Raw genomic sequence first — 27,692 nt, forward strand, 5'->3', positions numbered from 1 at the left:
GCAGACTTCTCTTTTTTGATCAGCTGTTTAAAAAAAATACAAGAGAAGCTCTCTCTGATTATGCAGTTTGCCAATGTAAGAAATAAGTAATTTTTAATCCATTCTAAGAATAGTTTCCTGGTGTGGCTGCTTTAATTATTACTAAGACGGAGGATTTGTGTATTTTTTTCCATGAACATCTGGGTTAAAGAGTGGACAACTTTGGTCTGTTTGCTTGACGTGAGGTGAGGCAGTTTTTATTCTCCTAGCTATGTTAGGTGGGGAATGTTGCTCTGGAGTTGAGAGGTGGAATTCTAGTAGAAGTGTTTTTAAAAAAAAAAAAAAAAAAAAAGCCATATCTTTGCTACCGCGTCTTCACTTTCCCCTATATAGGGTTAAGGTGAGACTGAGTGTAAGTCAGGAGCAAGGTGTGATGGAGATGAGGAGGAGAAATGGTCTGTACCAGGGGAAATGGCCATTTGAGTATCTTCTGAGCATTCATTCTCATGCTGAAAGATCAGAACTGAGTGGGAAACAGACTACCCTCAAAAATACTTAGGTCTTTTATAGTTATCTTCCTTTCTTGGATCCTAGTTTTAGATAAGTTAGAGGTCTAATATTTTCATCTTTGGCTCTGTAGTTATTTTTCCTGGCCTGTTATAAGAGTTTAATGGATACTGAACAATTTGGATTGCTGAGATCATACTCAGCAGTCCTTATTGAAAAGCAAAATTAGACTTGTAGCTGGTAATAGACCTCGTAGAAATGGAGATTGATGTGAGTTTCCTGATCTAATTTTTGCTTAAACTACTGTGCTATTTAGTAGAATTGGAAAGAGGAAAATGATGTCTCATTTGTGGCCCTTTCAAAGGAAAACATCTTGATGCAATTTTTTTTCCGGTATATTTTTTTTTTCTCCTGAGTGAGGTCCTGTCATACTTACCACAAACCCTTTTTGTATTTGCAAACTGCTTATGCTGTTATAGCGTACCTCCTATGTTTTGTCTTATGATGTATCATGTACCTTTTGTGTGCAAAGAGCAGGAGGTTGCACTGTGTTTGATGGGACTTAGCATAGAGGTCTCATCCAGGAGCCCCAGAACTGTTCTTGGTTCAGAAACTGCTTAGTCCTTATTCTAAAATGGGTGGGTTCTGAAACAACAACAAAAAAAATCTGGCTTAGTATTTGTGTAAGCATGCAGTATAGAAAATTAGGAGGTTTTAACACAGAGGGACGTTCATTAAATCTTCTGTGTATTGTAACAATAGAACAAAAGCAGCAAAGGAATTTTTCTCTTTATGTGAATTTTTATCTAACGAAAACAATGCTCACATTTAATATTTGGCTGGTTTTTTTATGAATTATGATCAGGTAGTATTGTAGCTGGTATGATTGCCGGAAAGTTTTTTTTTTATGGTTTTAAGATTTCTTTATCTGATATTTTGTTTTGCAGTATTATGTGCCAAGAATCTTGCAAAGAAAGATTTCTTCAGTAAGTATGCCCTAATTGTATAACTTTCTGCTCTTGATTAATCAGATTTATTTGTGGATTCTGCATTACTGTCGTAGCTCATCTATGTATGTCATTTGTTCTGTCGTTCCATTCTTGCAGTAACATTGCATTACTACATGAGTACACGTTACCCTGTATTGTATTTAGATAGCATAGACTCTAGGGTTGGAAAGACCAAGGACTCAGAAACTCTGGTTGAAAGTCTGGCTGATGAGACTGCAGGCAGGTAGCTGCTTACAATTCTGTGTTGTGGGATACCAAGAGCATCAATCTCAAAGGGGGCTTTATTTGTAAAGAGTGCCAAGGGTATGAGTAAAATATCCCAGTGCTGCAGTCTCCATATTATGTTAAGGACTGAATAAGAATGACTACTTATCAGTATGCATGGGTTACTTAAGCACTGCTAAATTAAGCACGTTTAACCTTTTGTTTTCTAAAAACTTTCAGAATTTATGGCAGATACCAATCTGTATGACAGAAGTACATTATCTAATTAGGACCTCAATTCCCTATTTTGAATTTACTAAAATAGTTTTAGGATAATGGCAACTTTCCTTTCTTGACGGGGAGCGGGACACAAGTGGGAGCTCATGATAGCATTATATTGGAAGAAACAATCCAAAAAGTATTATGTTTCATAGCACCTTTTCCCTTCTACAGGACTTCCTGACCCATTTGCAAAAATAGTTGTTGATGGGTCAGGTCAGTGCCATTCAACTGACACTGTGAAGAACACACTGGACCCCAAATGGAACCAGCATTATGATCTGTGAGTTGTTGATAAAGTCATAAGTAAAAAATATTCCAGGGATTTATCTAGTAAACAGAATGCAAGGGTTGGCACTGCAGCTTCATTTTGTGTTAGCAAGAAGAGTCACAGTTGCTGAGGAGGACTGATTTTTTGCAACAAGAAATTACCTGTTAATAAAGGAGTGGTACTTTGCTTTTAGGCATTTGAATTTGGAAATATTTGTGTGTCAGGTACACAGCACAACTGTTTAGAGTAAGCTCTACTGGAGCAGTGCAGCCCAGCTTTTACAAAAGATTGTCCTTGTTGTAGTGATTTATTTTTTTCAAATTATTAGAATCATAAATTTTAAAGGTTTTGTACGTTAATCAGCTTGTTGCTTAGCTTTTAATGAGGCTGTCTGTAGTTAAATTCATGCTGCAGCAGTAACAATTTAACATGTTGTGTGAAATCATAGTGCAGTAATTCATTAATAACACCATTTCAGGCTTAAGCACTTCTGTATTGATAATAAAGCAGCATGACCAATGCACTAAAATGTATCAGAATTTGTACCAAATAAAGCATAAATTCTGTGGAGTAAAAAGAGGTTATTTTTTCTAAAATTACTCTTCTAATATGTATTTTTCTAGATATGTTGGGAAGACAGATTCCATAACCATCAGTGTATGGAACCATAAAAAAATCCACAAGAAACAGGGAGCTGGCTTCCTGGGGTGTGTCCGACTCCTCTCCAATGCCATCAGCAGGCTAAAAGATACTGGATGTAAGAGCAATTCCTACCTGGTGCAATCAAGAACCTTCAGTGCCTTGTATCTAAGTAGTGAATAGTATTCCCACCCACCCCTGGTGTTTAGTTAATCTTCCCTTTTCTCATTTGCAGACCAGCGTTTGGATCTATGCAAACTAAATCCCACAGATACCGATGCTGTACGAGGCCAAATAGTGGGTAAGAATCCTCTCAGCTAAATGTTCATCTTCTTGGGTAAATACGCTATCTGGACAAATGTTGTATTAAAAAAAAAAACAAAACTGTAGTCATTATTGCTTCTGTGCCTTTTCTGTGTTGTTTCTTCTGACTTTAATGGGATTAAATTACATAACCTGAAAATTTTCATCGTACTGCTATGTAGGAGTTTGTTTTCTCTCAGTTGATAATGGGAAACAATATTAAAAAGAGGGAATGCATCTGGTAAGGTTTCTAATGCAGGTCCGGAAGGGTAAATGTTACTGTGAAACTGATTGCATTTGGACCAAGGTGACAGGCAAAGAGAATCTTACCTGGAAAAGAGGATCTGGAGGAGTTAAAGAAATTTTGCAAATTTGCTGTTTTAATACCTTTGACTCATGTAACCGATTTTCAAATTTCAACAAGGCAGTGCTAGTTTTACGGCTAATTTACCCCATTTTACCACCTTTTGCTGCCCCCCACCCAACCCAAGCTTTTCATTGATAAGGAAATGTATTCGGCAAACCCCAAATTTTCACCGTAATGATGACATCTAGTGGTGAGTAATGTCTTTCCACCTTGCCTTTCTGGATCCTCATGAAACACAGATGTAGAACCTGACATGTTTGATATTTACAGAAATAGGCTCAGCTTAAGTTTTGAGGGGGTGATGCCTCTGGTTTTGCTTCTCCCTTTTTAAAAAAATCAGTAATGCTTGAGGGTTATAGAAGGAGTTTTGGTAAGTGGTGTGCTCTTGTGTGTAGGATATAGCTTTCCTTAATATTTTACCCTGTAAAAATGTGGGGGTTTTGTCTTTATGTTGTTTTTAAGGGAACAGTTGTTCTTTTATTATTAACTTGTGTTTGTTTTTTTTATTTCAGTCAGTTTACAGACACGGGACAGAATAGGCACAGGAGGTTCTGTAGTAGACTGTAGAGGGCTTTTGGAGAATGAAGGGTAAGGATTGTTTTCTTTACACTTAATTAGAAGAATAGTTTATATGTGGAAAGAATGTAATTAACACTAAAAATATTAAATAGCAGTGTGACTAATATATTGTCTGGGAATACATATCAGGTAGTAAGGTTGTAGCTGGATACTTGAAGAAAATAAGCTAAACTGGGTAGGACTTGATATTTTTTGTTACCAGTGCTTCTGGCACTTCCATGGGAAATGTGGGGGATAAAACCATTAAGAAAGTGGCATATCTTGGGTTAAAAGTTGCAGTACTTGAAGTAACGGAGGGAGAGAGAGAAACAGTTATTTCTGCATTCACTTCTCTTGTGATGGAAACTCTTGAAGTTTCCCCATTTTCAGAACGGTTTATGAAGATTCCGGGCCGGGAAGGCCGCTGAGCTGTTTTATGGAAGAGCCAGCACCGTATACAGACACTACGGGGGCTGCTGGGGGAGGCAACTGTCGCTTCGTAGAGTCCCCCAGTCAAGATCAGAGGCTTCAGGCACAGCGACTTCGGACTCCTGAAGTCAGAGGTCATGTACAAACACCTCAGAACAGACCGCATGGTCACCAGTCGCCTGACCTACCAGAAGGCTACGGTAAGAGTTTTCCAGAACTATAAAGTTGAAGTTTTTTTCAAAAGACTTCAGAGAAAAATTCTCCCATTTTAATATATAGATGTGGTTTACCTGTTAGAACATGCAGCATCCACGTGCATCTAATGGTCTGTATTTTGGAAAAGGAACTAAGCAGTGCAGATGGGAGTTTGAGATTGGCTAATTAGCAGTTGGCTATGCCAGGATACACTGAGGGGTTGATGGTAAATTAAACATGAGGTTGTGGTATGATGCTGTTACAGAAAATTCACTGCTAATCTTGGCTGTGTATCTAGGGAGAACGAATGTAAAGAGCTCTTTAAACTAGAGCAGTAATGCTATTTTTTCCTTCCCCCTTGGCATGTTGTGTAGGTTTGAGCCCACATTTGAGAAAAGATCAGGAATATATAAAAGCAACAAAGAAGCCAGTAGTACAGAAGATTAGGGAGGGTGAGATTAAGGAGAATTTAAATCTCAGAAAAGAGCACACCAAATTTAGGAGTAAAGAAATCCAGTTTGGGGGTTTGGGTTGTCTTGAAATCTAAAAATAAAAATGCAAACTAAAACATACTGGTGCATGGATTTGTGAGTTTCAAAAAGAACACAGAAATGTGTAGTCAAGTAAATTTGCGAAGACAGCGTTTAAGGACAAAACAGTCTATGCTGCAAGAGATCAGGATGATGGCTCAGGTACTTTCTCCTAGCTCTGACAGAAAGATAATATGGTAATGGCTTTGAACAAACTGTTTATTCTGATTTTTTCAGATTTGTAATTAAGAATAATCTGTCTTCCCTTTTCATAGAACAAAGAACAACGGTACAGGGACAGGTTTATTTTTTGCACACACAGACTGGAGTTAGCACATGGCATGACCCGAGGATACCAAGGTATGTATTTATAGTTACGAAGTCAGGGGTTTGTTTGGGTTTTGTTTTTTTTTTTTTGGGGGGGGGGGGGGTCCTGTGGCAGTAGGCTGAATCTTTAAGAGCAAAAATCTATTAAATGGCCTGTCTAAATTTAAAAGGAGAGCTACGAGCAGAGGAATAGTTTTGGATCTTTCTAGTTACCTTTTCACCAAACGTTAACGATTGCTCTTTTTGAAAGAGAGAGTTATCTACTTGTGAATCATGTAAAACGAAAGGGAAAAAAATATGTAGTCCTTCAGGAATTCCCATTTGACAAATTATTCCTAAAATGTCAATATGACTTTTGGTGAAGCTACAGATATCTGAATCTTACCTAAATTTCTTTTTTGTATGAAAACAGTGGACTGCAAATGGAAGAAAAAAGTGACTACTTTCTTAAAACCATTGTTTCTTGAGTATTGAGCTTGTAACTTTTGCTCTAATAGTGCTCACTCATGTATAACTGAAGCAGAGATTACTTGTCAACTTTAAACTTGAAGTGGTGTTGGGGTTTTTTATGCTTTAGACCAGTGATTTGCAGCTAGAAAATTTGAATCCTGCACATGATTAATTTAGTAAAGCTTCTTTAAACCTTAAGCTGCAGTTAATCCAGGTCTTTGTGACTAAGGTCTGGCGCTCTTCCTTGAGGAGCTCTGAATCTGGGCTGTTTCACTGGACCCCCTGCGCACCAGATTGAAGAGTGAAACACAAAGTTTGTTACTCCTTCAGCTGCTGCGCTGGCTGGATAATACCTGGATGTGATACAGGATATTAGAAAACTGATATAAAGCAGTGTGGGCAGAAGTGTTGATAAAACCACAGTATATGGAAGGATATGAAAAATAAAGTTGAGAGAGAGAAAATAGCTGATGTTAGATTAGCTAGTATCGCTGGAAGAAGAAATTACAATGCTCATTCGTTCACATCACTCATGTCAGGCTTGTGCACCCAAAGCCTTGTCTCTTCTTCAAGTGGTTTTGGTTGGCCTAATGAAAGGTATTGCTACTTCTCTCAACAAACCTTTGAGCCAGGTTTTCAGGACCAGCAAAGTAAGTGGACACAACAGTATCTTGTGAGTCACAGGTCAGTCTTATTATAGTTGAAGGTGGCTTTCATACTACCAACTTGCAGTGCCAAAACCTAACCTTGGCATTTAGCACAGATGTAGGTTAAAACTTGATGTAATCAGATCTCTACAGTACTTTCAGATGCACAGCTGATTGAAACAAATGGTTACAACCATAATCTTCTTTAAGGAGCCTAACAAAGGCTTGTCTGTCTGCCTGTGTATCCCCTGCTGGCTTATACTCACTGGGACACTAATGAAGCCTTTGGTGTACAAAGTGTTTCTACCTTTCTAAAGCCTCTCCGTTTACTCATTTATACTGATGTTGCATGGTTAGATTTAGGTAAGGAAATATATAGAGTCGTGTCTTCAACCCTGGGTAACAGATGAATCCATGCCAGCAGTCTAAAGAATACTTTACTTAACAATAGCTTTTCTGTCTAAAAATAATCTTCAGGTTTCCTTCCTTCCTTCCTTCCTTCCTTTTCTTGACACTCTTGGTGTTTTCCTCTATTAGGTGGCTGGGGCCTTAAGTGTTTTCAGTTTTCTAGGTGTAAGCACATCCTACATATTGAGTTTGAACACTACCTGAAAGTGAGTGACTACCTTTAGCAGCGCGTAGAGTGATACCCGAAATTTATCTAGGATGAAAGGGGTGAATGTGTTGGTAAAGCCTTACTCTCAATGATTTATCAGTAAAATAGTTAGGATTCTAACCTTGTCTAATTAAAGAGGTGACTTTTTTTTTTTAGGTGATCTTAGTATTTGGCTGCCTTAGCCTCTTAGCTTACTGGGTGTTTGGAGACAGTGGTTGGTGCAGAGGCCTTTGCTAATTGTTTAGTTTTCTGCATGTGGATCACGTTAGTGTTAATGGCAATTTTTCCATGAAATTTTTGCTATGAAAAAATGTCTCTTCCTCCTTTTACAGCCCCCAGAAGCCCTGTCATCACCTAAATGATGATATTGCATATTGAAGTTACTTTTAAGCTGTATGGCTTTGTTACTTTCCAAGCCTTCCAAAGACAGAAGGTGTTTTGCTGATTTACCTTTCTATGCATGTACCACACATACATAGGGAGTTGCACTGCTTAGATTGAGGATTCTAAAAAGACAGCATTAAAATAGCTATTCTCTCCTTCCTAACACTTTGATAGCCTAGAATCACTGAGCACCAAATTCATTCCCCCGTCTCCCCTTAATGTAAATTGGTCTCATCTTAACTTCAGAAGTGCTTTAACATTTTGTTTGGTTTTCTCCTTAGAGACCTTAACAGTGTGAATTGTGATGAACTGGGACCTTTGCCTCCAGGCTGGGAAGTTAGAAGTACAGTTTCAGGAAGAATATATTTTGTAGATCATAACAACAGAACCACACAATTCACAGATCCACGACTACATCACATCATGAAGTAAGAACCTTGCCTGATAAATAGTTCATGTCAAGTTTGGATTCTTAAATCTTTTATTTTTGTCCAATTTTAAGTATAGTCTGGGAGTCATGAGGAGCTGAAAAACTGCATGATAATGATATTGCAGAACAGATGCAACCAATGCTCTAGTCAGGGTCCGAGCATTGGTTCTCGGTGCTGGTTTTATCTAAGCTTTTGGCAGAGACTCTTCAAAAATGTTTTTACTATGCTTTGCAGCCCTCAGATTTAAGGGAGGGCTTGCTTATTTTGGCACAACACTAATCTCTTTAGGCTGGTTTGACAAAATTGCCCCAAGCTGTGCTGGAGCGAATATGATGCAGTTCTGGAAATGCTGGGATGTGGGGTAGAGGGACTGCCAGGTGGTTCCACAGCAGTCAGCTCGTGCCTGTCTGGATTAGCAGTTCTAGTTCTGTGCTAGCTATGCTAGACCTGAACTGGCTTCATGTTCCATTGAGCTCCAGACAACAGGAATATAAAGCCAGCTGGAGTCTGGTCACCTGGTGCTGTGCACAGCCAGTTTGGGTTTAGCAGGATTTAATAAGCCTAAGCTCTGCATCATGCAAAGGCAGCTGAACTGTTACAGAACTGACCCTGGAAGCAGCTTGGCAGTGCTTGTTGAGCGCAAGATGAGACTTTTTCCTGGATCTGAGTTGTCTGTGCTTAAAGCCAGTTGGGGAATCTCTGTATCTAAAAAATATTGCTCCACAACCCAAATAAAGCACTGATGGGTAAGGAGATTTGAATGTATGGAGCTGCAACTATTTGGAACAGGTACATCTTTCTCTTTTAATAACGATAGATGCAGTACTTTTACTGTGTCAAGAATCCCCAGCCTTATATTGCATGGAGCTGGAATAAAATTCATTGCGGTTGTTAGGTAGTTCCATTTATAAAGCTGTTGTTTGTTCCATTAGAGGTCTCTCTTGGTGTTACACTCTTGAAAGTTGTCTCCATATGGGAGAAATACCACACAAACGTTTTAATTACTGCTCAGTCAGCATTCAGTGATCATGCTCCACAGCCTTCCACAATGTATTGCCATGTAAAAACTGAGCTGAAAAATGCTGAAACTCTTTATTGTAAATATCTGTATTCCTTAAGTCCCTGAATGTAGAGTAATGATGCTATAGAAGTTACCCAGCTGAATACCCATTTCGCTCCAGGTTCCTCTTGGAGAAGCTTTATCAGTTCTTCCATCATTGTTTTACATATTCCTTATTGTTAAGCTTCTAGAATAAATATTCTACTTTTCTTTCAAAGTCATCAATGCCAGCTAAAAGAGCCGAGCCAGCAGCCTCTGCCAGCTCCAAATGAGGGATCACTAGAAGACGGTGAGGAGTTGCCTGCACAGAGATATGAAAGAGACTTGGTACAAAAGTTGAAAGTTCTCAGACATGAGCTCTCTCTTCAGCAACCACAGGCTGGTCACTGTCGCATTGAAGTGTCCAGAGAGGAAATATTTGAGGTATTTGATTGACTTTCTACTACTAATAGCAGCTGTTGTCACTCAAGAGTTAAGTAAAACTCATCTTTGATTACAGCAAGTTTGCTTCACCAGAGAGGTAGTGAATACCATGAAGTGTTACAGAGTTGTCCTTGGAATTTGCTTCACAGACTAATGTTTTCTGTAGTTGAGTAACAATGTATGTATTACAGTAATGCATATTAGTTGACTTAATTATAGGAAGGAAATAAAATATCTAATTGTAAAAATACACATACAGGAATCCTACCGTCAGATAATGAAGATGAGGCCAAAGGACTTGAAAAAGAGGCTTATGGTGAAATTTCGAGGAGAGGAAGGCCTGGATTATGGAGGAGTAGCAAGGTGAGATTTGGGGGTTTGTCTGACACTTTTTAACTGTAAAATTGTTCTTAAAGTGACCCATGGCTGATACCATTCCCTTTCAAATTATCTGTTAATGGTGTAAGTAAGTTATTTGTGATCTAGTTTATAGGTAGTGGTTGTAGCTTCAGTCTTCATATCATGGTAGATTGGAAAGTGGAAGCATGCGATTTAACTGTTGTCCCACCTCCCTCCTGGTGTCAAAGGCTCATACTAAATGAGTTGGTGTGCCTTGTATTTGGGAACATTACTGGAATTAACACCGGATTGAGGTGTTTCTGTTTCCCCTCTTCTCCATAGGTACTCTGTCTTCATCACCATTATGCAGTGAGTGTAAAAGGCTTGTTCAGGACAGGCTATTGATCTTATTGGAGAAAGTGCTGATCCCAGCAACAGGCTCCAGTTTCATAAGTGAAAGTGTGATCAGCTCAAATTGTGAGGTCTTTCAAGAAGCGTATAGACTCTGAAGTAAAATCCAAATCACAGTAAAGGTTTTGTTAAATACACCTGTATGATTTCCAGCAAATGGATTGCAAGACGATAGGGGTTCCTTTTTGTTACATCTCAGCCACATTCAAGAGAGTCCTCTGATCTGTTGGAGCAGGAGTGGAGATGAACTAATCCTAAACAAAGGCTAAAATTTTAGAGAGGACTTGCCTCCCTCTTAAAAATAATAATTCCCTGTGGGTTGCATCAGATCTGAAGTTCTGGAGCTGATTGTAGCATCGCTAAAATGCTCATCTTTGCCGTGGCTCAGATGCATTGTGTAAATTCACTGAGAAATTTCTCAGATCCACAAAGGCTGCATCACCCACTTAGGTGTCTTTCAGTAACCCATCCCTGGACAAAGGAAAGAATTTGGAACTTTCTGAGCTGCCTTACCCGAGGCAACCTTGAGTGTCTCCACTGTTGACATCCTATTGCCCTGATGGCTTTCATAATTGCTCATTTGCTGTAACAGACTCTTTCAGATCAGTATGGCTCCACTTCTAAGCATTAAAGTTGATAGTTCTCAGAATATTTTGGACCTGGGATGGGTGTCCAAATTTAATAATAAAGGGGTATTTGTCATGGTGAGTTGTGAGGTCAGAAATAGCTTTACTTCCATTCCAGTCTTTGTATGTTACTGAGGTGAGAGAATTTACCTAACAACTCCTCTTTCATTGCTTTTGGTCTCTCTGCCCCTTCTGGCCTCTCTGCTGAAAGCAGAGCTTCTCTAGTCATCAAGCATTTGCAGAAAAACAGCTTTTCTGAAGACCTCCAGTGATTGAGCTGATTTTAAACAACAGATTTTTTGAGTATTTCTTTATACTGTACAGGTTGCAGAGGAGTGGATGTCTTAGTCTCCAAATATCTGAACTGTGTACAAAGTCAAGATTTTTTTGGAAGTGGGTCTTGTTCAGACTCAATTTGTTGATGGCGTTGTCTAACAGCTAGCTATAGCTTCTCTAATTGATGTTAATCCCTTCAGTACTTCTAAACTAAAACAAGTCTGCCTGTGAGTGAAGTAGGACACCTGATAGGTTTTTAAGCATACCTTTTTGGTCTGTAAATGGCGGGCAGTAGAAGGTGATCTGATTTTGAAATAAGCATTTCATAACTGATGATTCACAATAATTGTGTTGTCTGAAACTTAAGTGGAAGTTGCACCCTTCTAAAATACCTTTGGGTTTTTTTTGGGCAGAGAATGGTTGTATTTACTGTGCCATGAAATGTTGAATCCCTATTATGGACTCTTCCAGTACTCCACAGATAATATTTACATGCTGCAAATCAATCCAGACTCTTCTATCAATCCTGTAAGTATTAACTTCTGAGCAACATACCTACTTTAACAGACGTCCCCTGCAGTTTTTTGTTACAGCTGGTCTTCCATGACAAGAGTGTGAACCAAAGGGTAAAGCAGAATAAGGATGTGTTAATGAGTCTTATACTGATATAGTATGAAGCAGAGGGGTTTTGTTCAGAAATTAAAAACATGACAGAGGAGGTATCCTTTGATAAGTATCTGATTTCTTTGAGATTCCTTGGTACTGATTGGGATGCACGGTGGTTCTGAGAAGATACACGTAGGTGAAATTAATCTTCACTGTGAATGCAGGTAGTTGTGTAGACAGCATTGTATTTCTAAGCAGTGTTCACCCCATGACTGTAGGGGCTTGTATGCCTTGCCTGCCCTTTCTCAGTAAGCTGCTGTGCTTGCTTTCTTTTCTTACTGGAGGATTTGTATTGGTGCAGACCCTAAAAGAAGTAGCAGTTCTGTATTAGTACAGGGGAATTTTTCCTGACATGACATTTCCTGACATTTGCTCTATAAGATGGGGAAGATAGATCAGAAGAATCTCATCCATAGGACTTATGCCTCAGTTTTCAGAAGTCAGTTTATAAGCAACATGAAAGACATGAAGGAAACAAGCACATGGCCTGCTTCCTCAAGAGCAAAAAGATTTTGATGGTTAAACAAAGAATAAACTAATTCGTTTGGAACTGTCATATCTTCTTGGATTCTGGGAGTTTCATGGGTATGAGGAAAATGTTATGAGGAAAAATTTCATGTTATGAGGAAAAATGGTGGCTCCTTTTGCCCAGGGGGTTGCAGATAACTTGCACTGAACATAGAACTGATGGCACAGATATAACCACAAGATGTCAGTGTCTTCCTGCTGCCTGATTTTCTCTCCTCTCTGCCTGCAGGACCATTTGTCTTATTTCCATTTTGTTGGTCGGATAATGGGTTTGGCTGTGTTCCATGGACACTATATCAATGGGGGTTTCACGGTTCCCTTTTACAAACAGCTGCTGGGGAAGCCCATTCAGCTCTCCGATCTGGAATCTGTTGACCCAGAATTACACAAAAGTTTAGTCTGGATCTTGTAAGTACTGTATTTATCAATTGTCTCACTGTAGAGAAGATGTGGTAGAGTATGTTGGCAATAGTGAGATAAAGCCTTACAAAAAATGTTTGCAAAAAATCTTGTAATGGTGGAGATCTGTACAAAATTACTAAACTACTGTTTCTGTGTCAAAAAGCTCAAGGTACTTGAGGAAAAGTTCTCGTTGCATACTCTGTGTTAGCTCTCCTTGCAGCAAAGTAGATACTAAATCATTAAACGTTGCGTGGGTATGGTAGAATATCACAGTATCAAACCCCAAACTCAGGACAGAGTTCTGCGGGAAAGTACAGCCTTGTTCAAAAGAAAAACAACTTTGATTAAAATGGAAATAAATGGAAGTAATGTGGCCTTCTGTATGCTTACAGTTCAGAACAAAATCCAATATTCGGTGTAGCTTTGGGACTCCAGCACGGCTCTGTGTTGTCTCAATTTCTTTCCCTAAATGCTGTTTTGAATTTTGTATTTAAAGTTACTGATGTTGTTGAAGTTCACTGCATGTGATCTCTTCCGTGCTTCACTCTGATACATGACAGCAGATCAGATTATTGCTATATATATGTATGTGTATGTGTTTTTGTGTATATAGGGCTTTATTCATTATCCTGAGTACTACTAGAATTAGATGGATGACCCGTATCTGATCAGGCTCTTCAACATGCATTAAGCTATATAGAAATTGGTGATTGTGGCAATATTCGTCTAGTGGTGTGAAATGCAGATGGCTAGTTACTAGGTTCATCCTGAAGACTAACCAAGTGTTCAGATAACAAAGTGTCAGCATCACCACTGAGAGTTATCAAAATATCAAAAATACTAGGTTTACCCTCTGTCTTTCCGTTGCCAGAGAGAACGATATCACCCCAGTTCTGGACCATACATTTTGTGTGGAACACAATGCTTTTGGGCGGATTTTACAGCATGAGCTCAAACCAAATGGCAGGAATATTCCAGTGACAGAAGAGAACAAGAAAGAATATGTCAGGTATTGCAGACCAAAAATGTATCCTGCAAATATAGTGGAAAGAAGGTAGTAAACAGATGATTTTTTTTTATATAGTGAAACTAATCAAATAAGTATTTTGGGGGGAAACACCTGAATCATAAATGCCATGAGTGTTTTCACACAATGCACTATTGTAAGACCTGGGAAGATGAAGCTGTGAATTGTACTTTGGTTTTTCTGTTGATAGTGCAATAATTAATTGTGGATAGAAAAAAGGAACTGATAAGCATTTCTTTCATAGTACAAAACGTGTGTATTAAAACAAGTTCCTCAGTAATATGGGCATTTTCCAGCTCTGCTATAAAAAGCCCAGTCCTATCTAGCTCATCATCCCTGACTTTCTTTTTTCCCCCCAGGTTGTATGTAAACTGGCGATTTATGAGAGGAATAGAGGCACAGTTCCTGGCTCTGCAGAAGGGTTTTAATGAACTTATTCCTCAACATCTCCTTAAGCCTTTCGACCAGAAGGAACTTGAGGTACAAGTTTTATCCACATGGAATATTGTTTTGTAATTTGTTTGATCCACAATCAAGCACTGATTTAAAACAAACAAACAAAAAAAAAAAACCGCACAAATCTTATTCCAGTTTACGTACCAGAAAGCTGTGTATTTGTTTAGCCAAACCCTTTTTGGTTTATTCTAGACATTCTTTGGGTTAACATTATTGAGAGGGCTACTTAAACAGGGAGAGACAAATACTCCATGTTGTCTAACCAAGGACTAATGCTCAAAGCAGGTGGTCTGGGCAGGGAGGAAGTATTGCAAGTTTGAGGAACTGTTGGCAAGACCTAATGTGTTACCTACCCCAGAACTTGTTTTCTTCAGTAACTGTTTTCATACATGGCTGTTTCCATATGCACAGAGGGCATGGTTTACAGGGGCTAAAATAGAAGTGTAGAGCATATAGAAAAGAAATTAATTTGTCTTCTCATTTAATCCTGAGATGCAGAATGCTACCTCTTAAAATAATTCCTGTTACAGCAATTTTTCCTCTGTTTTTGCCTTTTCAAAAAAATAAGGCAACTTGTGGAATATGGACCATTTGTGGTATTGGAAGCACTAGCTTTGTGCTAGTTGTTCGTGCATACTCATTAATCCCATGAAGTTATTGCATTCCATTTGCTAGCTGCTTGAAAAGGCAGATTAAAAATCCATTAAATATTTCAATACTGTCTGCGTCAGAACAGTCACAACTGTCCTAATAATGTAAATGAGTGTAAGCGGGTGCTGTCTTGGTGGCACAAAAAGGCAGCTGCTAAATGGTAGCTCTTAGAAACATGATCTTCAATCTGTAATACTATGGGAAATTTAGAATATGACACACATTTTGAGTGATGAAGTTTTCTCTATGCCATTTATTTGTCATTGCCATGGGAGGTGGTTAGATTCATGGCCAGCAGTGACTTCCTTTTACAGTATTTTGCAACCTGGTGTCATCTGGAAAAGAGATTGAAGTAGTATGTCTGGTCTGTGTCAGAGCCTCTCCCAAACGACATCAGAAAACAGATGAAAAGTTTCTGTAGTTTGTTGTGGAACAACAAACCAACTAGGATGTTACTGTAAGCTGAGCAGGATTCTGTCTTAGCTGGTATTGGCACCTCTAGGACAAAGCTGCATCAGGACAATGATGTTGTGTAATGCAGTAGATGGCATGCCGCCTTCTAAGTCTGTGCTATGCCCTCAAAGATATGCTGTACTTTTCAGGTAGCGTAGATTTATCAAAGCAAGTCTTGAATGGGCTTCTGACTCTAGTTCCTTGTGAAAATTCCAGTTCTGATAAGTGTACTCCTTGGCCTCAGTTTCATTGCAGTTAAACTGGAGAGATTTAACATCCGTTCTAAACTGTTTTGGAGTGTTACCTTGCACCAAAAAGGCGGTTCAAGCACATAAAGAATGCTAGGCTTTGCAAAATGGTTGGATGTATGTTTTTATAGCTGCAAACCTGAAATTACTCTGAATGAATGTTAAAGCATTTTCTAATCCTTTAACAGCTAATCATAGGAGGCCTGGATAAGATAGACCTGAATGACTGGAAGTCAAACACACGTCTAAAGCACTGCATGGCAGATAGCAATATTGTGAAGTGGTTCTGGCAAGCAGTGGAAACATTCGATGAAGAAAGAAGGGCAAGGCTGCTGCAGTTTGTGACGGGTTCGACGCGCGTCCCACTTCAAGGTTTCAAGGCTTTACAAGGTGACTGATGTGGAGGCCGAGTTAATCTGTGGTGGGAGAAAGAGATAAAAATTGTGTGGTATTTACTAGCCCCTTGTAAAATACCAGTGTATTACTGGACAACTCAAGCACTTACAAACTTTAGATCCCAAGAGCAGTTTTACATTTGTCAGCAGCTCTGCTGATGGCAAACAGTTTAGCCATTGCTGATAGTGGTAGAAGCTGGTAAATCTGTCATCATGTAGCGCTTTGACTGGTGTCAATATTAGCTAATCAGTCTCCTACAACTCTGCGGACTGATGTTAAAATCATTGGGTGGAAGCATGCACATGATTATAGAGCTGACCGAACAACATTTTTACATGAGAATTGTATTCCCTTCATTGTTTGGCAACAAACCATTAGACTTTAAAACAAGTTCCTGAAAATTGCAGGTTTTGTCATCAGAAAGGGTGGCAGTGTTGTAGGCTGTTGCGATTCTCCTGATAAAGTTCTATCTGTTGGCTGACAGTAAACTGATGTTCAAAATTGAAATACATAGTTCTGTTTTACAAGGAAAACCTTCTTGCACTTAAGTCTTTTCATTTTTGAAGGTGCAACTTTGTTGATATAAAAATTAGCAGCTTTCCGAAATACTAGTCTGCAAATTAATTGTCATGACCAGCCCTATCACTTCTGCCATCCCTTCATCAGCTGCAAATCTGATCTACAGATTTAGCCTATGACATACTTGTGTTTGCAGCTGTAATTTTCTCTCTTGCCTTTTTATAAGTAGCAAAATTTGTGTCCATGAATGATGTTTTGTTGAAGTGCATTAACTAGAATGTCTGTCTGTAAGGTTCTACAGGCGCTGCAGGACCCAGACTGTTTACCATCCATTTAATAGATGCAAACACAGACAACCTTCCAAAAGCCCACACTTGGTAAGATGAAAACATTCTGCCTGTCAGTGCTTGCTTTCCTTTTGTCTTGGTTTAAAGGAGTCATCTCTGTTTGTCCTGTGTATGGATTAACCATGTGATATGCATAGATGACTCCAAGTGTGCTCTGCTAGCTTGGAAATATCTGTGCTCTGCAGCCAGCAAAATAATCGACTTCTCTTCTTATAGCTTGATTTGTCTTCTATCTGTGGTTTCATTTATCCCAGAGTTGATTATTCTGGATAGTGAGGTGTTTGTAAGTTTATTTCTATGTGTTCAGCAGAAGTATTCACTGAGAAATGACTCACATCAGTGAGTCCTCATACAGGATTACAAAGAATAGTTTTCAGATGTAAAATGTAGGAAAAGCGTGCTATTGGTACAGTATAGGCACAGAACTGAGCTCTCGTACGGAAGTCTCACTCTTTCAGAGACAGGAAATCATTTCAGCAGTGGCACAGATTGTCTGCAGGCAGAGCAGGGAGTACGCCTGTCTGATGTCTTGCTTTATTTGCACGTCTCCTGCATCTGACACCTGCCTCCTCCTCCCAAATGCTGCCCTATTAAGTCGTGCATTCCTGCTGCAGAAATGCAGTTGTTTTCTATCTTGTCTCCTTTGGCCACGGAAGTGGCTGAGGCTTTCTTTGATTTTTTTTTTTTTTTTTTTTTTACACTGATCTAGCTAGTCTAGAAATTGTTTTTCCAATAAATATTTTAGATTCATATACTGCAATGTGTTGTTATTTTACCTCTAGCTTTAACCGGATTGACATTCCGCCTTACGAGTCATATGAGAAGCTTTATGAGAAGCTGTTGACAGCTGTGGAAGAGACATGTGGGTTTGCTGTGGAGTGAAAAAGCAACCAAAGGAAACAGATGCTAGCTCATGGACCACCAAATCAAAAGCTAGAAGAAGCTTGCTGTGAACTTCCTGCTAAGCTGTCTGAAGCATCGGAACTCTAGACAACTTAGAGATGGGGCTGTTTCCCTTCCGCCGCTGGTGGATGAGGGTGGGGGTAGGGGCTTTTGTTGGTGGTTTCCAACTCTATTTTCTCCCCTTTGTTACAATAACCCCTTCCCTCTTCTTCCATCCCCCATAAAATGAAATGCAGCCAAGTTCAGCATTTGGCTTTGGTTACACAGGATATTCTGCTAGATTTGTAACACATATTGTGATAGGGTCAGTGACCTGTGGGGTTTTTTTAACAGGAGAATCAAAGTATAATTAAGAATGAGCTTAATTGCTGAGGACTTGCAACTGGTAGGTGTACCTGGTTAGTTTGTCTTAAATCAAGCTTGAGCCCTTGTAAAGTCCGGCGGGTGCATAGTGTCTGACTGGCACTAGAATTTGCATTGCACATTTTAAACACCTGTTTAAAAAGTAAACTTCTAGCAGAAAATACCTCCATATGAACACTTAACTGAAAGGTAAAGAAATCCAAGTTCTGCCTTAGCAGGAAGCTCCCAGTGGAAGCTGTGGCTCACCTTGAGAAAAGTGAAGGAATCTGGGACAGCTTAAATGGGTATTGTGTGATTTCTTTTTGGTTGTCCTGGCTGAAATCTAATTGTTTTGCACATGAAAACAATTATTTCCTCCTGCAGAATTACTTTCCATAGTTCATTCAGATGTAAGTACCTTGCAGAGAAGCCTTGTAAGGAAGAGACAGAGGATAAAAATCTATTCAGTCCCAAAGCTGTGATTTCTGTGCCACTGTTTTACCCGAGATGTGTTTGTGTGACTTCAAATTCTAAGACTCACATGGAAATTGCTGAAAGCTAAGTTACCAGAGCAGACTTCTGAGGTTTTTGGCCTTGGGAAAGGTTTATTTGGAGGTTGAGGTAAAAGGGTAACTATACAGTGAGTACATTTTAAATGTTATGGAAAGCTATTGGAAGAATTTATGACTTCAGTTCTGTAGGGATGAAAATTTCTCCAGAGAGCCATATAAGGCTATTTTGTCAAATATCTGAAACTAATATTGAAAGGTTTGTTCTCTAACACATTGCTAAAACAACTTCCCAGGGGAAACAAAAGCAAATCAAATACCTGAATCACTAACAATTTTTCCAGTTTGCACACCAAGATGAGACAGTATTTTAACAAATAACACGGCTTCAGAAAGACCCAGTTATCTATCAAACATGTCTAAACTTAAGTAAAGCAGACTTGCTTGTATAGGATTTTTTTCTTTGGCAAGCCTGATTTTTAGAGAGATTCATTACTGAAACATTTAACAGATGTTATGTTTATGGAATAGTGCATTGAAATTCAGCTGTGGGTGAGAGATCGTTCTTAGAAGATGTCTACTGGAATACTTCTATTTTGTCTTTTTTTAATTGAATTTGATAATAGCTTTAAACTGTGATAGGACAGAAAGTAGACACTTGTCAAAACCCTGGCATCTTTCTCTGTTTTGTTTGTTTGTGGTTTTCTTTTTTCCATTGACCATAATTCTTGTGATTTGTTGTTGGGAGTAAGGATTGCATTGGAGGTGTAAAATTGTACCATATTGTGAGATTTGCACGGGGTGGCTAAAGATGCTCATCCTGCAAGACTGTACAGGAGAGGCATATTTAGACCCATGTTCTGTAGGAATCTTTTGGCACTTGGGGACCAGTTTCTGCAGTAGTGGTTGTTGGGACGTAAATGAAACTGTGTGACACTTTTGCAGAAAAGAGAGGAAATGCAACTGTCAGCAGACAAGCATCTGTACGGTCTTGGGCTGAGTAGCAGAATCCCCACAGCCCTGGCTTTTCAAAATGGCTGTGAAGTCATACCTGTTCATAGAGTGTATTTAATCCTTTCAGTACGTTTGTTTGAATGTGCAATAAACCAGTCAGATAGGAAAACTGCAAAATGGATTATTGCCCAAAAGCTTTGCATGCAGTCTCATGTGGATTTTTCACTAAAAGAGTTTAAAAAAAAAAAAAAAGATACTAAAGCCCACCACTAACAAAAATCCTATCACACAAGCTCTACATGCAGCACAACTGGCTCAGTAAAAACCAAGCGAGGTGAAGGTAAAGGCCCTTGATTTGGAGATCTATAGGTCAAGTAGCTTTATGTCAATGACACAGTTGACATATGATAGTTCCTAATGTCTTTGCTAGGTCAGTGTTTTATTGAATGCACAAAATAAGAATAGGCAAGGATTGTTGTTTTGAAAAGTCCGTCTGTTTTTTGCTGTATTTAAAAGCCCTTGTCAAGGTACCTCCTCCATGCTGACAGTAATGAGAATAGGGCACTGTCTTTTTAATTATTTCAATTCTCTTTTAAACAGCTTCACCACCTCTCCCATCGTGTTGTCTTTGCAATTTTGTGCCACTTCAGTGACGATGAAGACATTTTTTTTGTATTGTTCTGTACATGCGTTTGAGGCAGGCCTTAAAGCTGGTTGGCTTGGATGGAGGAAAATAAAGAAGCGAGGCAGAATGGGTTTTAAGCGATGGCTTGTTCTTCCTATGGCTGGTTTCAAGGCCAGGGAAGGATGAAATGCAAACAAGAGTTTGCGTGGCTTGAGCCATTGACTCTCTGATTTCTCGGGAGCTGTTCGGATAACCTCAGCTGTCTGAATTTGTATGTTCATTCCCACTTGGTCTGCCAGCACTTGAACTGGTTGTTACTTCTCAAACTTGCCCAAAGAATAACATCAAGTCTGGCGTTCATTTTGTCATTACACGTTCCACCTTGTACACGGATACTCTTGGATCTGACCTGAAGGAAATACAAGGTACAGTGTGTCTTTTGTTCCTGTCCTAAAGGCAAACCTAAAAGCTGGTCCATTGGCACAGACCTTCAGTGCTTGCCCTGATACTGCTCATCAGCCTATACTATATGCTCAGGGATGTAGGAAACCACCACTTTGCTCGTGTTTTTAAATCGGGAAGAAACGAGACTGTTTTATGAATGTTAGCGTTAACTTGGGCATTATGTTAGACAAGACCCTGCTTCAAAAAGGCTGCTCAAAGCTCCAGATGGTGAAATCAGCGTTTGCTCAGCAGTATGTACTTAGTTCAAGTCGAGGTGGTTATGAAATCCAACAGATTTTGTAAATTAGTGATCCAGCCACCGGGCCCTCTGGAGCCAGTGCCCAGGTTCAGGGCCGTGTGGTACAGCAAGTTCCCAGAAACACAGTATGGATCTGTTTTTAATTTGTTAATTTTTTGTTCCTCAACCACTTTATAATGTATTTTTTTTAATTTATTATTTTGTAATGTCATGTTTAAGTATTGCTGCTATCCTTGTTATTCTTCCCACTGTTTTTATTGCAGATTTATTTTGTGAAAGTTGTACACTAATGTTTCATTTTATGTCTAAATCAAAGTATTTAAAGAAATACTAGTTCTATTTAATGTGGTTATGGAACCAGCTGGAATAAACAGTGATTGTATAGTAGGCTGGACCCAGGAGGTCATGTTCATTTTTGTTACATATGCAATAAACTCACAACTTTAAACCCTTGGTATCCACCATTTTGTTAAAATATTTATGGAAGTCACAGGAAAATTGATATGCTCATGATTAAAGAGTGTGGTAGTGCTGTGCTTAGCTTAGCTGGAGATAGGGGTGGAGGATAAAGGCAAAGTGTTAAAGGCAGCAACAAAAAAAAAAGTATTGCTGTTATTGAAAATGATGTAGCATTACCAAATAGTGAGTAAGGTTAAAAAAAATCCAGTTTATTTAAGAGTTCCGTGTGATGAAGCTGTCCTGGTGTTAGCACTGGTCTCTCATGAATATCGAGCATCATTTGCTCACAAAACTGGCTCACGCTGTTTTGAGTACCAGCACCTCTGCCGTGGGATTGTGGTTGTGGTAGCTAAACTCAGTGGCCAAGGTGTGGAAATGCAATTTATTTAACAGATTTATATGGGCTGCCCAGATAAAACTCCTCCTTTCCAGGTAGAACACTTTGTTTCATTCATTCTTTAACTGATTAATTACCAGCCTTAATCTTTTTCCCTTCTTACCTTATTTATCCTGTTATTTTTCCAAAACCTCAATTTTCAGGAAAGAAATTATAATTCCCCCCCCCCCCCCCTTAATGAGAGTTGGAGAAAGATTCATTAATGCTGAGGAATTTCTGCTTTCCTGTTTGTTTTCCTTTCTAATTAGTGGTGTTTTGCAAGTGGAGAAAGACAGTACGAGTCTGAGGACGGTGCTGGCAGTGATCGTTCAGTCGTTCAGTGCTCAGTGTCAGGGTGTGCGCTTTCTAAAGCTGAAAACTAGGATTTCTTTAATCTCTGCATATTTTGTTGTTGTTTTTTTTTTTTAAAGGGGGGGGAAGCAATTCAATAATATTTTTTATTCTTTGAGTAACTTCACAGTATGATAAAATGCACTAATACACACTGAGCAAATGACTGGGGAGCTGGTTTTGCCCACCACCTCATTTCCACCAGCAGCAGGGACTGAACAATTTTTGCTTGATGATTTGGAGCAAGAATTGCTGTCAGTCCTTCAGTGCTCTGTCAAACACTGGTCCTGCTTTGTTTTTTTCTTTAATAAATACTTTTTGCAAAGTATTCCTGATTTCTGGTATCCTTTTGGTATGCGGACAGAGCTGAGAGAGAGAAGGATTCCTGTAGCCTGCTCCGGTGGATGCGGTATGCTGTAGAGGGGTTGCTGTGGGACTTCTGCGCTATGTGAACTTTTTGAAAACATGATAAAAAATTAATGCTTCTCTTAGGAAATCTTACAGAGCTCAAGGAATTGACTGTCTCTTTCATGGAAGCTTGGCAAGTCAATGAAATTCCTCAAGTTAAATTTTCCAGTCTCTGCCTCTTTCTGCAGGATGTACAAAACCAGACTCTGAGGAGGAGCACTGGTCTCGTAGCGGCAATTTCTTTTCTGATTGATGATGATGCTCCTGTGTCCTGGGCAGTCTGCCCGCTTGGGAAAGACGGCCCCTGCCCACTAGCCTGCGCTTTAAAAAGGCATGGCGGAATGGGTTTTAATTCGCGAGCAAACCTTTTGATATTTTCTGTTGGTGCTTTGCAGTTTGATGCCTAGCTAAACCCTCCCTCTCGCTTCCCTTTTCAGCCTTTCTTCACATGTGGCTTAGGGTAAAACTAAAACCCCAAAGCTTTGCCAATAAATAATCACAGATTAAATCCTTCCAGGTGTGGTGGGGGATGGAGGGCAGGAGGAGAGGATGCTGCCTCTCTTTCTGATCTTGCTAATTTGAAACAAGGTCAGAAGGGGGTTATACATTTCTATAACCCCCTTCTGCAATCTCACAACTACTTGCTGGCTGGATGATGCAAACAACTCCCACCTCTCCTGCAGACCCTCTCCCAGCCTTGGCAGCAGCATCATTGTAATGCTTCTATCCCTCGAGAGAACAAGAACCCCTGACACGGGACCAGGACGCTGCTGCGTTGCGGAGACACGCAATAAAAGAAAACCTGCCTGGAGAGCTCGGGGCTGGATGTAAGATGACGGGAAGCAGGTTAGGCACCAGCAGGTTGAGCAGGATAGATGTTTTCTTGCACCACAACCGGGCTTTTACGGCCTGCAGAAGAGGGGTGTTTCAGGGGCGGGTAAGCGTGGCTTTGCAGACAGCCGCAGGAGAGTCGTGCCAAGTTTGCTGATCTCTGTCCCAGATTCAGAAACAGTTGGCACCCGCAGCGGAGGTCAGGCTGCGGCTGGAAACCATATGGCTGGGCCACAGCGGTCCCTGTGCAGGGAGGAGGGAGAGGAATGTTCCTGGAGGGCTGGGGAGACCCTCGCACTGGTCGTGGTATTTGGCCGGGTTTTAGAGAGATCTGAGAGAGAAACTTCTGGATGTGGTGATGAGGAGGAAAAGATAAGCGAGCAACGTGAGTCTTGCCGGTCCAGCTTTGTCTCCTCTATAGAGGTAACCTGGGTCAGGGAGCATCTTCCCGGGCTGGTGTAAAGCATTTGGTCTGGGAGTTTTTGAAATTAAATTTTAATTGGATGCTGATTAAATGAGCCTGGCTGCCTCCCCCGATTCCAGTCTTGGACACGGCCAGGCAGGACCTGCCATCAAAGTCCCGCAGCGGTGGGGTCCAGGAGCGTGTCCGGACGCCTGGGAGCGATGCTGCGTATCTCGGTACGGATCTGGAGGGGGCAGTGACGGCGACGTGCCTGCGCGATACGGATCTGGGCTGGATGCTCCGATGGGTAGATCCGCTTGGTCTGGCTCTGCAGGAGAGCAGCAAGCGAATGTCTTTTATCCAAAGAGACCGATCCCTGCTGTCTGACGCGGGCTGTGTTTATTGTCACCGGGTGCCTGTACTGTCCTCTGACGCAGCCTCGCCTTTGGGATTTGGGAGGGCCAGGGCACTGCCCCACAGCGGGGTCCCCGCCTGCGACAGCCGCTGGCCGAGAGGGAAATGCAGCGTCCTGGGTGGCTCCATGCCACTCGCTTCACCTCCACGAGCATCGATGGCCACGGTGCGGGGGGACAGGGTGGGACCCCCCCAGCACCCACATGCAGTGCTCAGAGTGGGAACCCACTGTGCCGGGGTCCCTTATGCCTTTGCTTTTTGGTGGAAATCCAAGGGGAGCTCCCCCGTCCGCTGCTTCCCAGGCACTGAAATGTCGTTCCCCTTTTGCGGGGCGGGGGAGACGGCGGTGGTCTGTGGGGAGCCCTGGGCAAACGGCTCATCTCAAAGGGTTTGGCTGAAACGATCCGGAAAAGCCGTTTCCAGAGGACTTGCAGTGGGAGCCCCGAGCCCCGATTCCCTCCGGGAAAACTTTTTTTTTTTGGACTGATTTGGCAATAAACTAGTTTTCAATAGAACTCCTAGATAAAAACTTTACTGTGAGAAAGACGTTTAGCAAAAGGGTCAGGGTGAGGTCAGCGATCGGAGCTGCTCTGCTGCCACCTTCCATCCTTTTATTTATTACCACACTCGATAGCTCTTACCGGCCTCCCACAGGCGCCAACAGCACCGCGTGCCCCGGCAGAAGGGAGAAAGCGAGCCCGGTGCTGAAGACCACACGCGGGACCTTCTGCCTGGGACATCGGCGGGTTTCCTCGGTGCTGAGAACAAGAGCCCGCTGGGACCGCCGGCAGGTCCCGGGCAGCTCGGCGTACAAGCAGCAGACGACGGTGCCCGGGGCGAGGATGCGGGTGTCGAAGAGGATGGCAAGATACACCTCGCACGTCCCCATCCGACGCCTGGGGTGGCACGTACGCTCGGTCGCCCTGCCGCCGGCGCGCGGGTCGATGAGGGTTGGGGTGGGCATGGCGAGAAGGAAGGCTACCGGCCCCACCGGGTAGGTGGCCGCCCGCCGGTGGTCCCTCGACCCGGGCAGGGTGGCCGGAGGCCTGACGACGGCCAGGTGGTGCTCGGTGCTGACGACGGTGAGGATGAAGATGCTGGCGCGCGTGAGGCTGAAGAGGATCCTGCAGCCCAGGTCTCCGAAGTACCGGTCCTGCACGAAGGACGTGCGGAGCACGGAGGGGACGGCGGGTAAGCGCGGGAGGTCGGCCGGGACCAAGGCGACGATGTACGCGTACGTGGAGCCGGTGCACCTCACGGAGACCACCAAGGTGGAGATGTTTCCCACCACCCCAGCCACGCGCGCGGTGGCCAGGCTGCAGCCGAGGAAGGAGATGACCAAGAGGTCACCGGTGCTTCTGGAAGAGGCGTTAGGCTGGGCGGTGGCGTTTTTGGGGTGGCAGGGCACCGAGATGCGCGCGCCCGGCTCCATCCTCCCTCGCCGAGAGCCGGGGAGCTCTTCTGGAGGAAATCCCGAGCTGCAGAAGCTGGAGCTGGCGGCTGAGCCGTCCCGGCAGCGGGACGGGGCGGCGGCAGCTCTCGGCTTCGGTGAGCACCGCTCTCCCCGGCGCTGCCTGGAAAAACCATTTGCCTTCCCCGCACGCAGCGACGGCGAGGAACCAGCCTCAGCGGAGGTGGGATTCATCCCTCTGCCCTCCCGGCTGGGGATGCCGGGGATGCCCCAGCCGCCCACCCGCCCTTCCCGCTGCCCCTGGACACCTGCCCGCCTCCTTCCGTAACGTGCGTTGCTGCAGACAGATCATTTTCTATGAGATTTGTTTTTAATTACTGTTATTTTTTATTTTTCCCCGTCTCCCGGCTCTGCGGTGCTGGTTTGATCTCGGGCTGGGGGGCTTCATGGGAGCGGGATGTGGCCCAGCCCTCGCCCTCCCGGGGGTCTCGGCTCCCCCTAACCAGGTATCAAAGGAGAAATTAATGACATCAAAAATTCACAGTGGTGTCTTGTCCCCAAAGCTGCTCTGTCCTGTGGCCGGGTGGGGGTTGCTGGGTTTTGAGGGCATTTTGGGGATGGTAACCGATCCGGTGCTGGGAAGGAGGCAGCTCGAGGGTCCCAGGAAGGCGAGAAGAGTCCACGGACCAGCTGCGGTCCTTACGAGCAACATCGGGGGAATAGGAAGCTCCTGGCTTCACCCGTGCTTTTGGGCTGAATTAGCAACGCTGGGGATGGGGGAAATAAACCCGCCCCGGTCTGCAGGCAGTGAGGGCGCAGAGCACCCCACGGCTCTGTTCTACAGCCGCTTTGCACCCCAAAACCAGAATTTAACACCCCCAAAGGCAGCAGAGCCCCTGTGGGGGTTGGGGGGGGTCACCCTGGGTCTGGCTCCCAGCCCACAGGGGCGGCCAGGCTGGGCTGGGCAGCGTGCGCCCGCGTTTCCCTTCCAGCAGCTTAACCACTGCGGTGGGGCTGCACACCCCCCCCATGGCACAGGACCCCCAGGGGGGGTCTGCACCCCCCCAGGGGACCTGCATCCTCCCGCATCGCAGAGCACCCCCATAGGGGACCTGCACCCCACAGGGGACCTGCAACCCCCCCCCCATGGCAGACCCCAGAGGGGACCTGCACACCCCCCCCAGGGTAGAGGACCCCCCCCCCAATGGACCTGCACCCCCCCCTATGGCAGAGCACCCCCACAGGGGACCTGAACACCCCCCCATGGCAGAGGACCCCCCCAGGGGACCTGCACCACCCCCCCCATGGCAGAGGACCCCCACAGGAGACCTGCACCCCATAGCGGACCTGCACCCCCCCATGGCAGACCACCCCCACAGGGGACCCGCACCCCCCCATGGCAGAGGATCCCCCCAGGGGACCTGCACCCCCCCCATGACAGAGCACCCCCATAGAGGACCTGCACAGCCCCCCCCCCAGAATAGAGCACCCCCCAGGGGACCTGCACCCCCCCCATGGCAGAGGACCCCCCCAAGGGACCTGCACCCCCCTCCATGGCAGAGCACCCCAATAGAGGACCTGCACAGCCCCCCCACCCAGAACAGAGCACCCCCCCCAAGGGACCTGCACCCCCCCATGGCAGACCACCCCCAGGGGGGATCTGCACCCCCCCCCATGGCAGAGGACCCCCCCCAAGGGACCTGCACCCCCCCATGGCAGACCACCCCCAGGGGGGATCTGCACCCCCCCCCCATGGCAGAGGACCCCCCCCAAGGGACCTGCACCCCCCCATGGCAGACCACCCCCAGGGGGGATCTGCACCCCCCCCCATGGCAGAGGACCCCCCCCAAGGGACCTGCACCCCCCCATGGCAGAGCACCCCCATAGAGGACCTGCCCCCCCCCAGCAAAGCACCCCCACCCCTAGGAAACACGTGTAGCTCCTCGCCCCGCCCCTTCCCCTCAGGCCCCGCCCCCGAACCCCCTGAACGCCCGGAAGGGGGCGGGGTCGCCTTGGAGGACCGCCCCCCCCCCCTCCCCTTTCCCCCCC

The 27,692-nt window shown here is 43.3% G+C and overlaps 2 protein-coding genes across 6 annotated transcripts in view; one reads left to right on the forward strand and one right to left on the reverse strand.

The window, feature by feature from the left end:
- SMURF1 (SMAD specific E3 ubiquitin protein ligase 1) overlaps nucleotides 1-21,438 on the forward strand; it is a 47,582-nt gene extending 26,144 nt beyond the window's left edge. For 2 of the 5 annotated variants that reach the window (XM_030001770.2, XM_041120271.1), the window contains exons 2-18: nucleotides 1,434-1,472; nucleotides 2,154-2,262; nucleotides 2,874-3,007; nucleotides 3,125-3,190; nucleotides 4,072-4,147; nucleotides 4,493-4,746; nucleotides 5,547-5,631; nucleotides 7,977-8,123; nucleotides 9,405-9,609; nucleotides 9,869-9,972; nucleotides 11,675-11,789; nucleotides 12,685-12,863; nucleotides 13,729-13,866; nucleotides 14,244-14,364; nucleotides 15,881-16,082; nucleotides 16,900-16,984; nucleotides 17,737-21,438. In XM_030001770.2, the coding sequence (XP_029857630.1) occupies nucleotides 1,434-1,472; nucleotides 2,154-2,262; nucleotides 2,874-3,007; nucleotides 3,125-3,190; nucleotides 4,072-4,147; nucleotides 4,493-4,746; nucleotides 5,547-5,631; nucleotides 7,977-8,123; nucleotides 9,405-9,609; nucleotides 9,869-9,972; nucleotides 11,675-11,789; nucleotides 12,685-12,863; nucleotides 13,729-13,866; nucleotides 14,244-14,364; nucleotides 15,881-16,082; nucleotides 16,900-16,984; nucleotides 17,737-17,836 (2,159 nt within the window). In that variant the 3' untranslated portion in view covers nucleotides 17,837-21,438. The remainder of the gene's footprint in view (nucleotides 1-1,433; nucleotides 1,473-2,153; nucleotides 2,263-2,873; nucleotides 3,008-3,124; nucleotides 3,191-4,071; nucleotides 4,148-4,492; nucleotides 4,747-5,546; nucleotides 5,632-7,976; nucleotides 8,124-9,404; nucleotides 9,610-9,868; nucleotides 9,973-11,674; nucleotides 11,790-12,684; nucleotides 12,864-13,728; nucleotides 13,867-14,243; nucleotides 14,365-15,880; nucleotides 16,083-16,899; nucleotides 16,985-17,736) is intronic. The other 3 variants (XM_041120272.1, XM_041120273.1, XM_041120274.1) reach the window with 3 other exon arrangements.
- Nucleotides 21,439-24,869: 3,431 nt separating this feature from the next.
- Nucleotides 24,870-25,664, reverse strand: LOC115335968 (urotensin-2 receptor-like). The gene has a single exon (XM_030002368.1). The coding sequence runs from the start codon at nucleotides 25,662-25,664 to the stop codon at nucleotides 24,870-24,872; it is 795 nt and encodes a 264-aa protein (XP_029858228.1).
- Between the last annotated feature and the right edge of the window lie 2,028 nt (nucleotides 25,665-27,692).

The sequence above is a fragment of the Aquila chrysaetos genome, chromosome 25 (assembly GCF_900496995.4).
Source record: "Aquila chrysaetos chrysaetos chromosome 25, bAquChr1.4, whole genome shotgun sequence".
NCBI lineage: Eukaryota > Metazoa > Chordata > Aves > Accipitriformes > Accipitridae > Aquila > Aquila chrysaetos.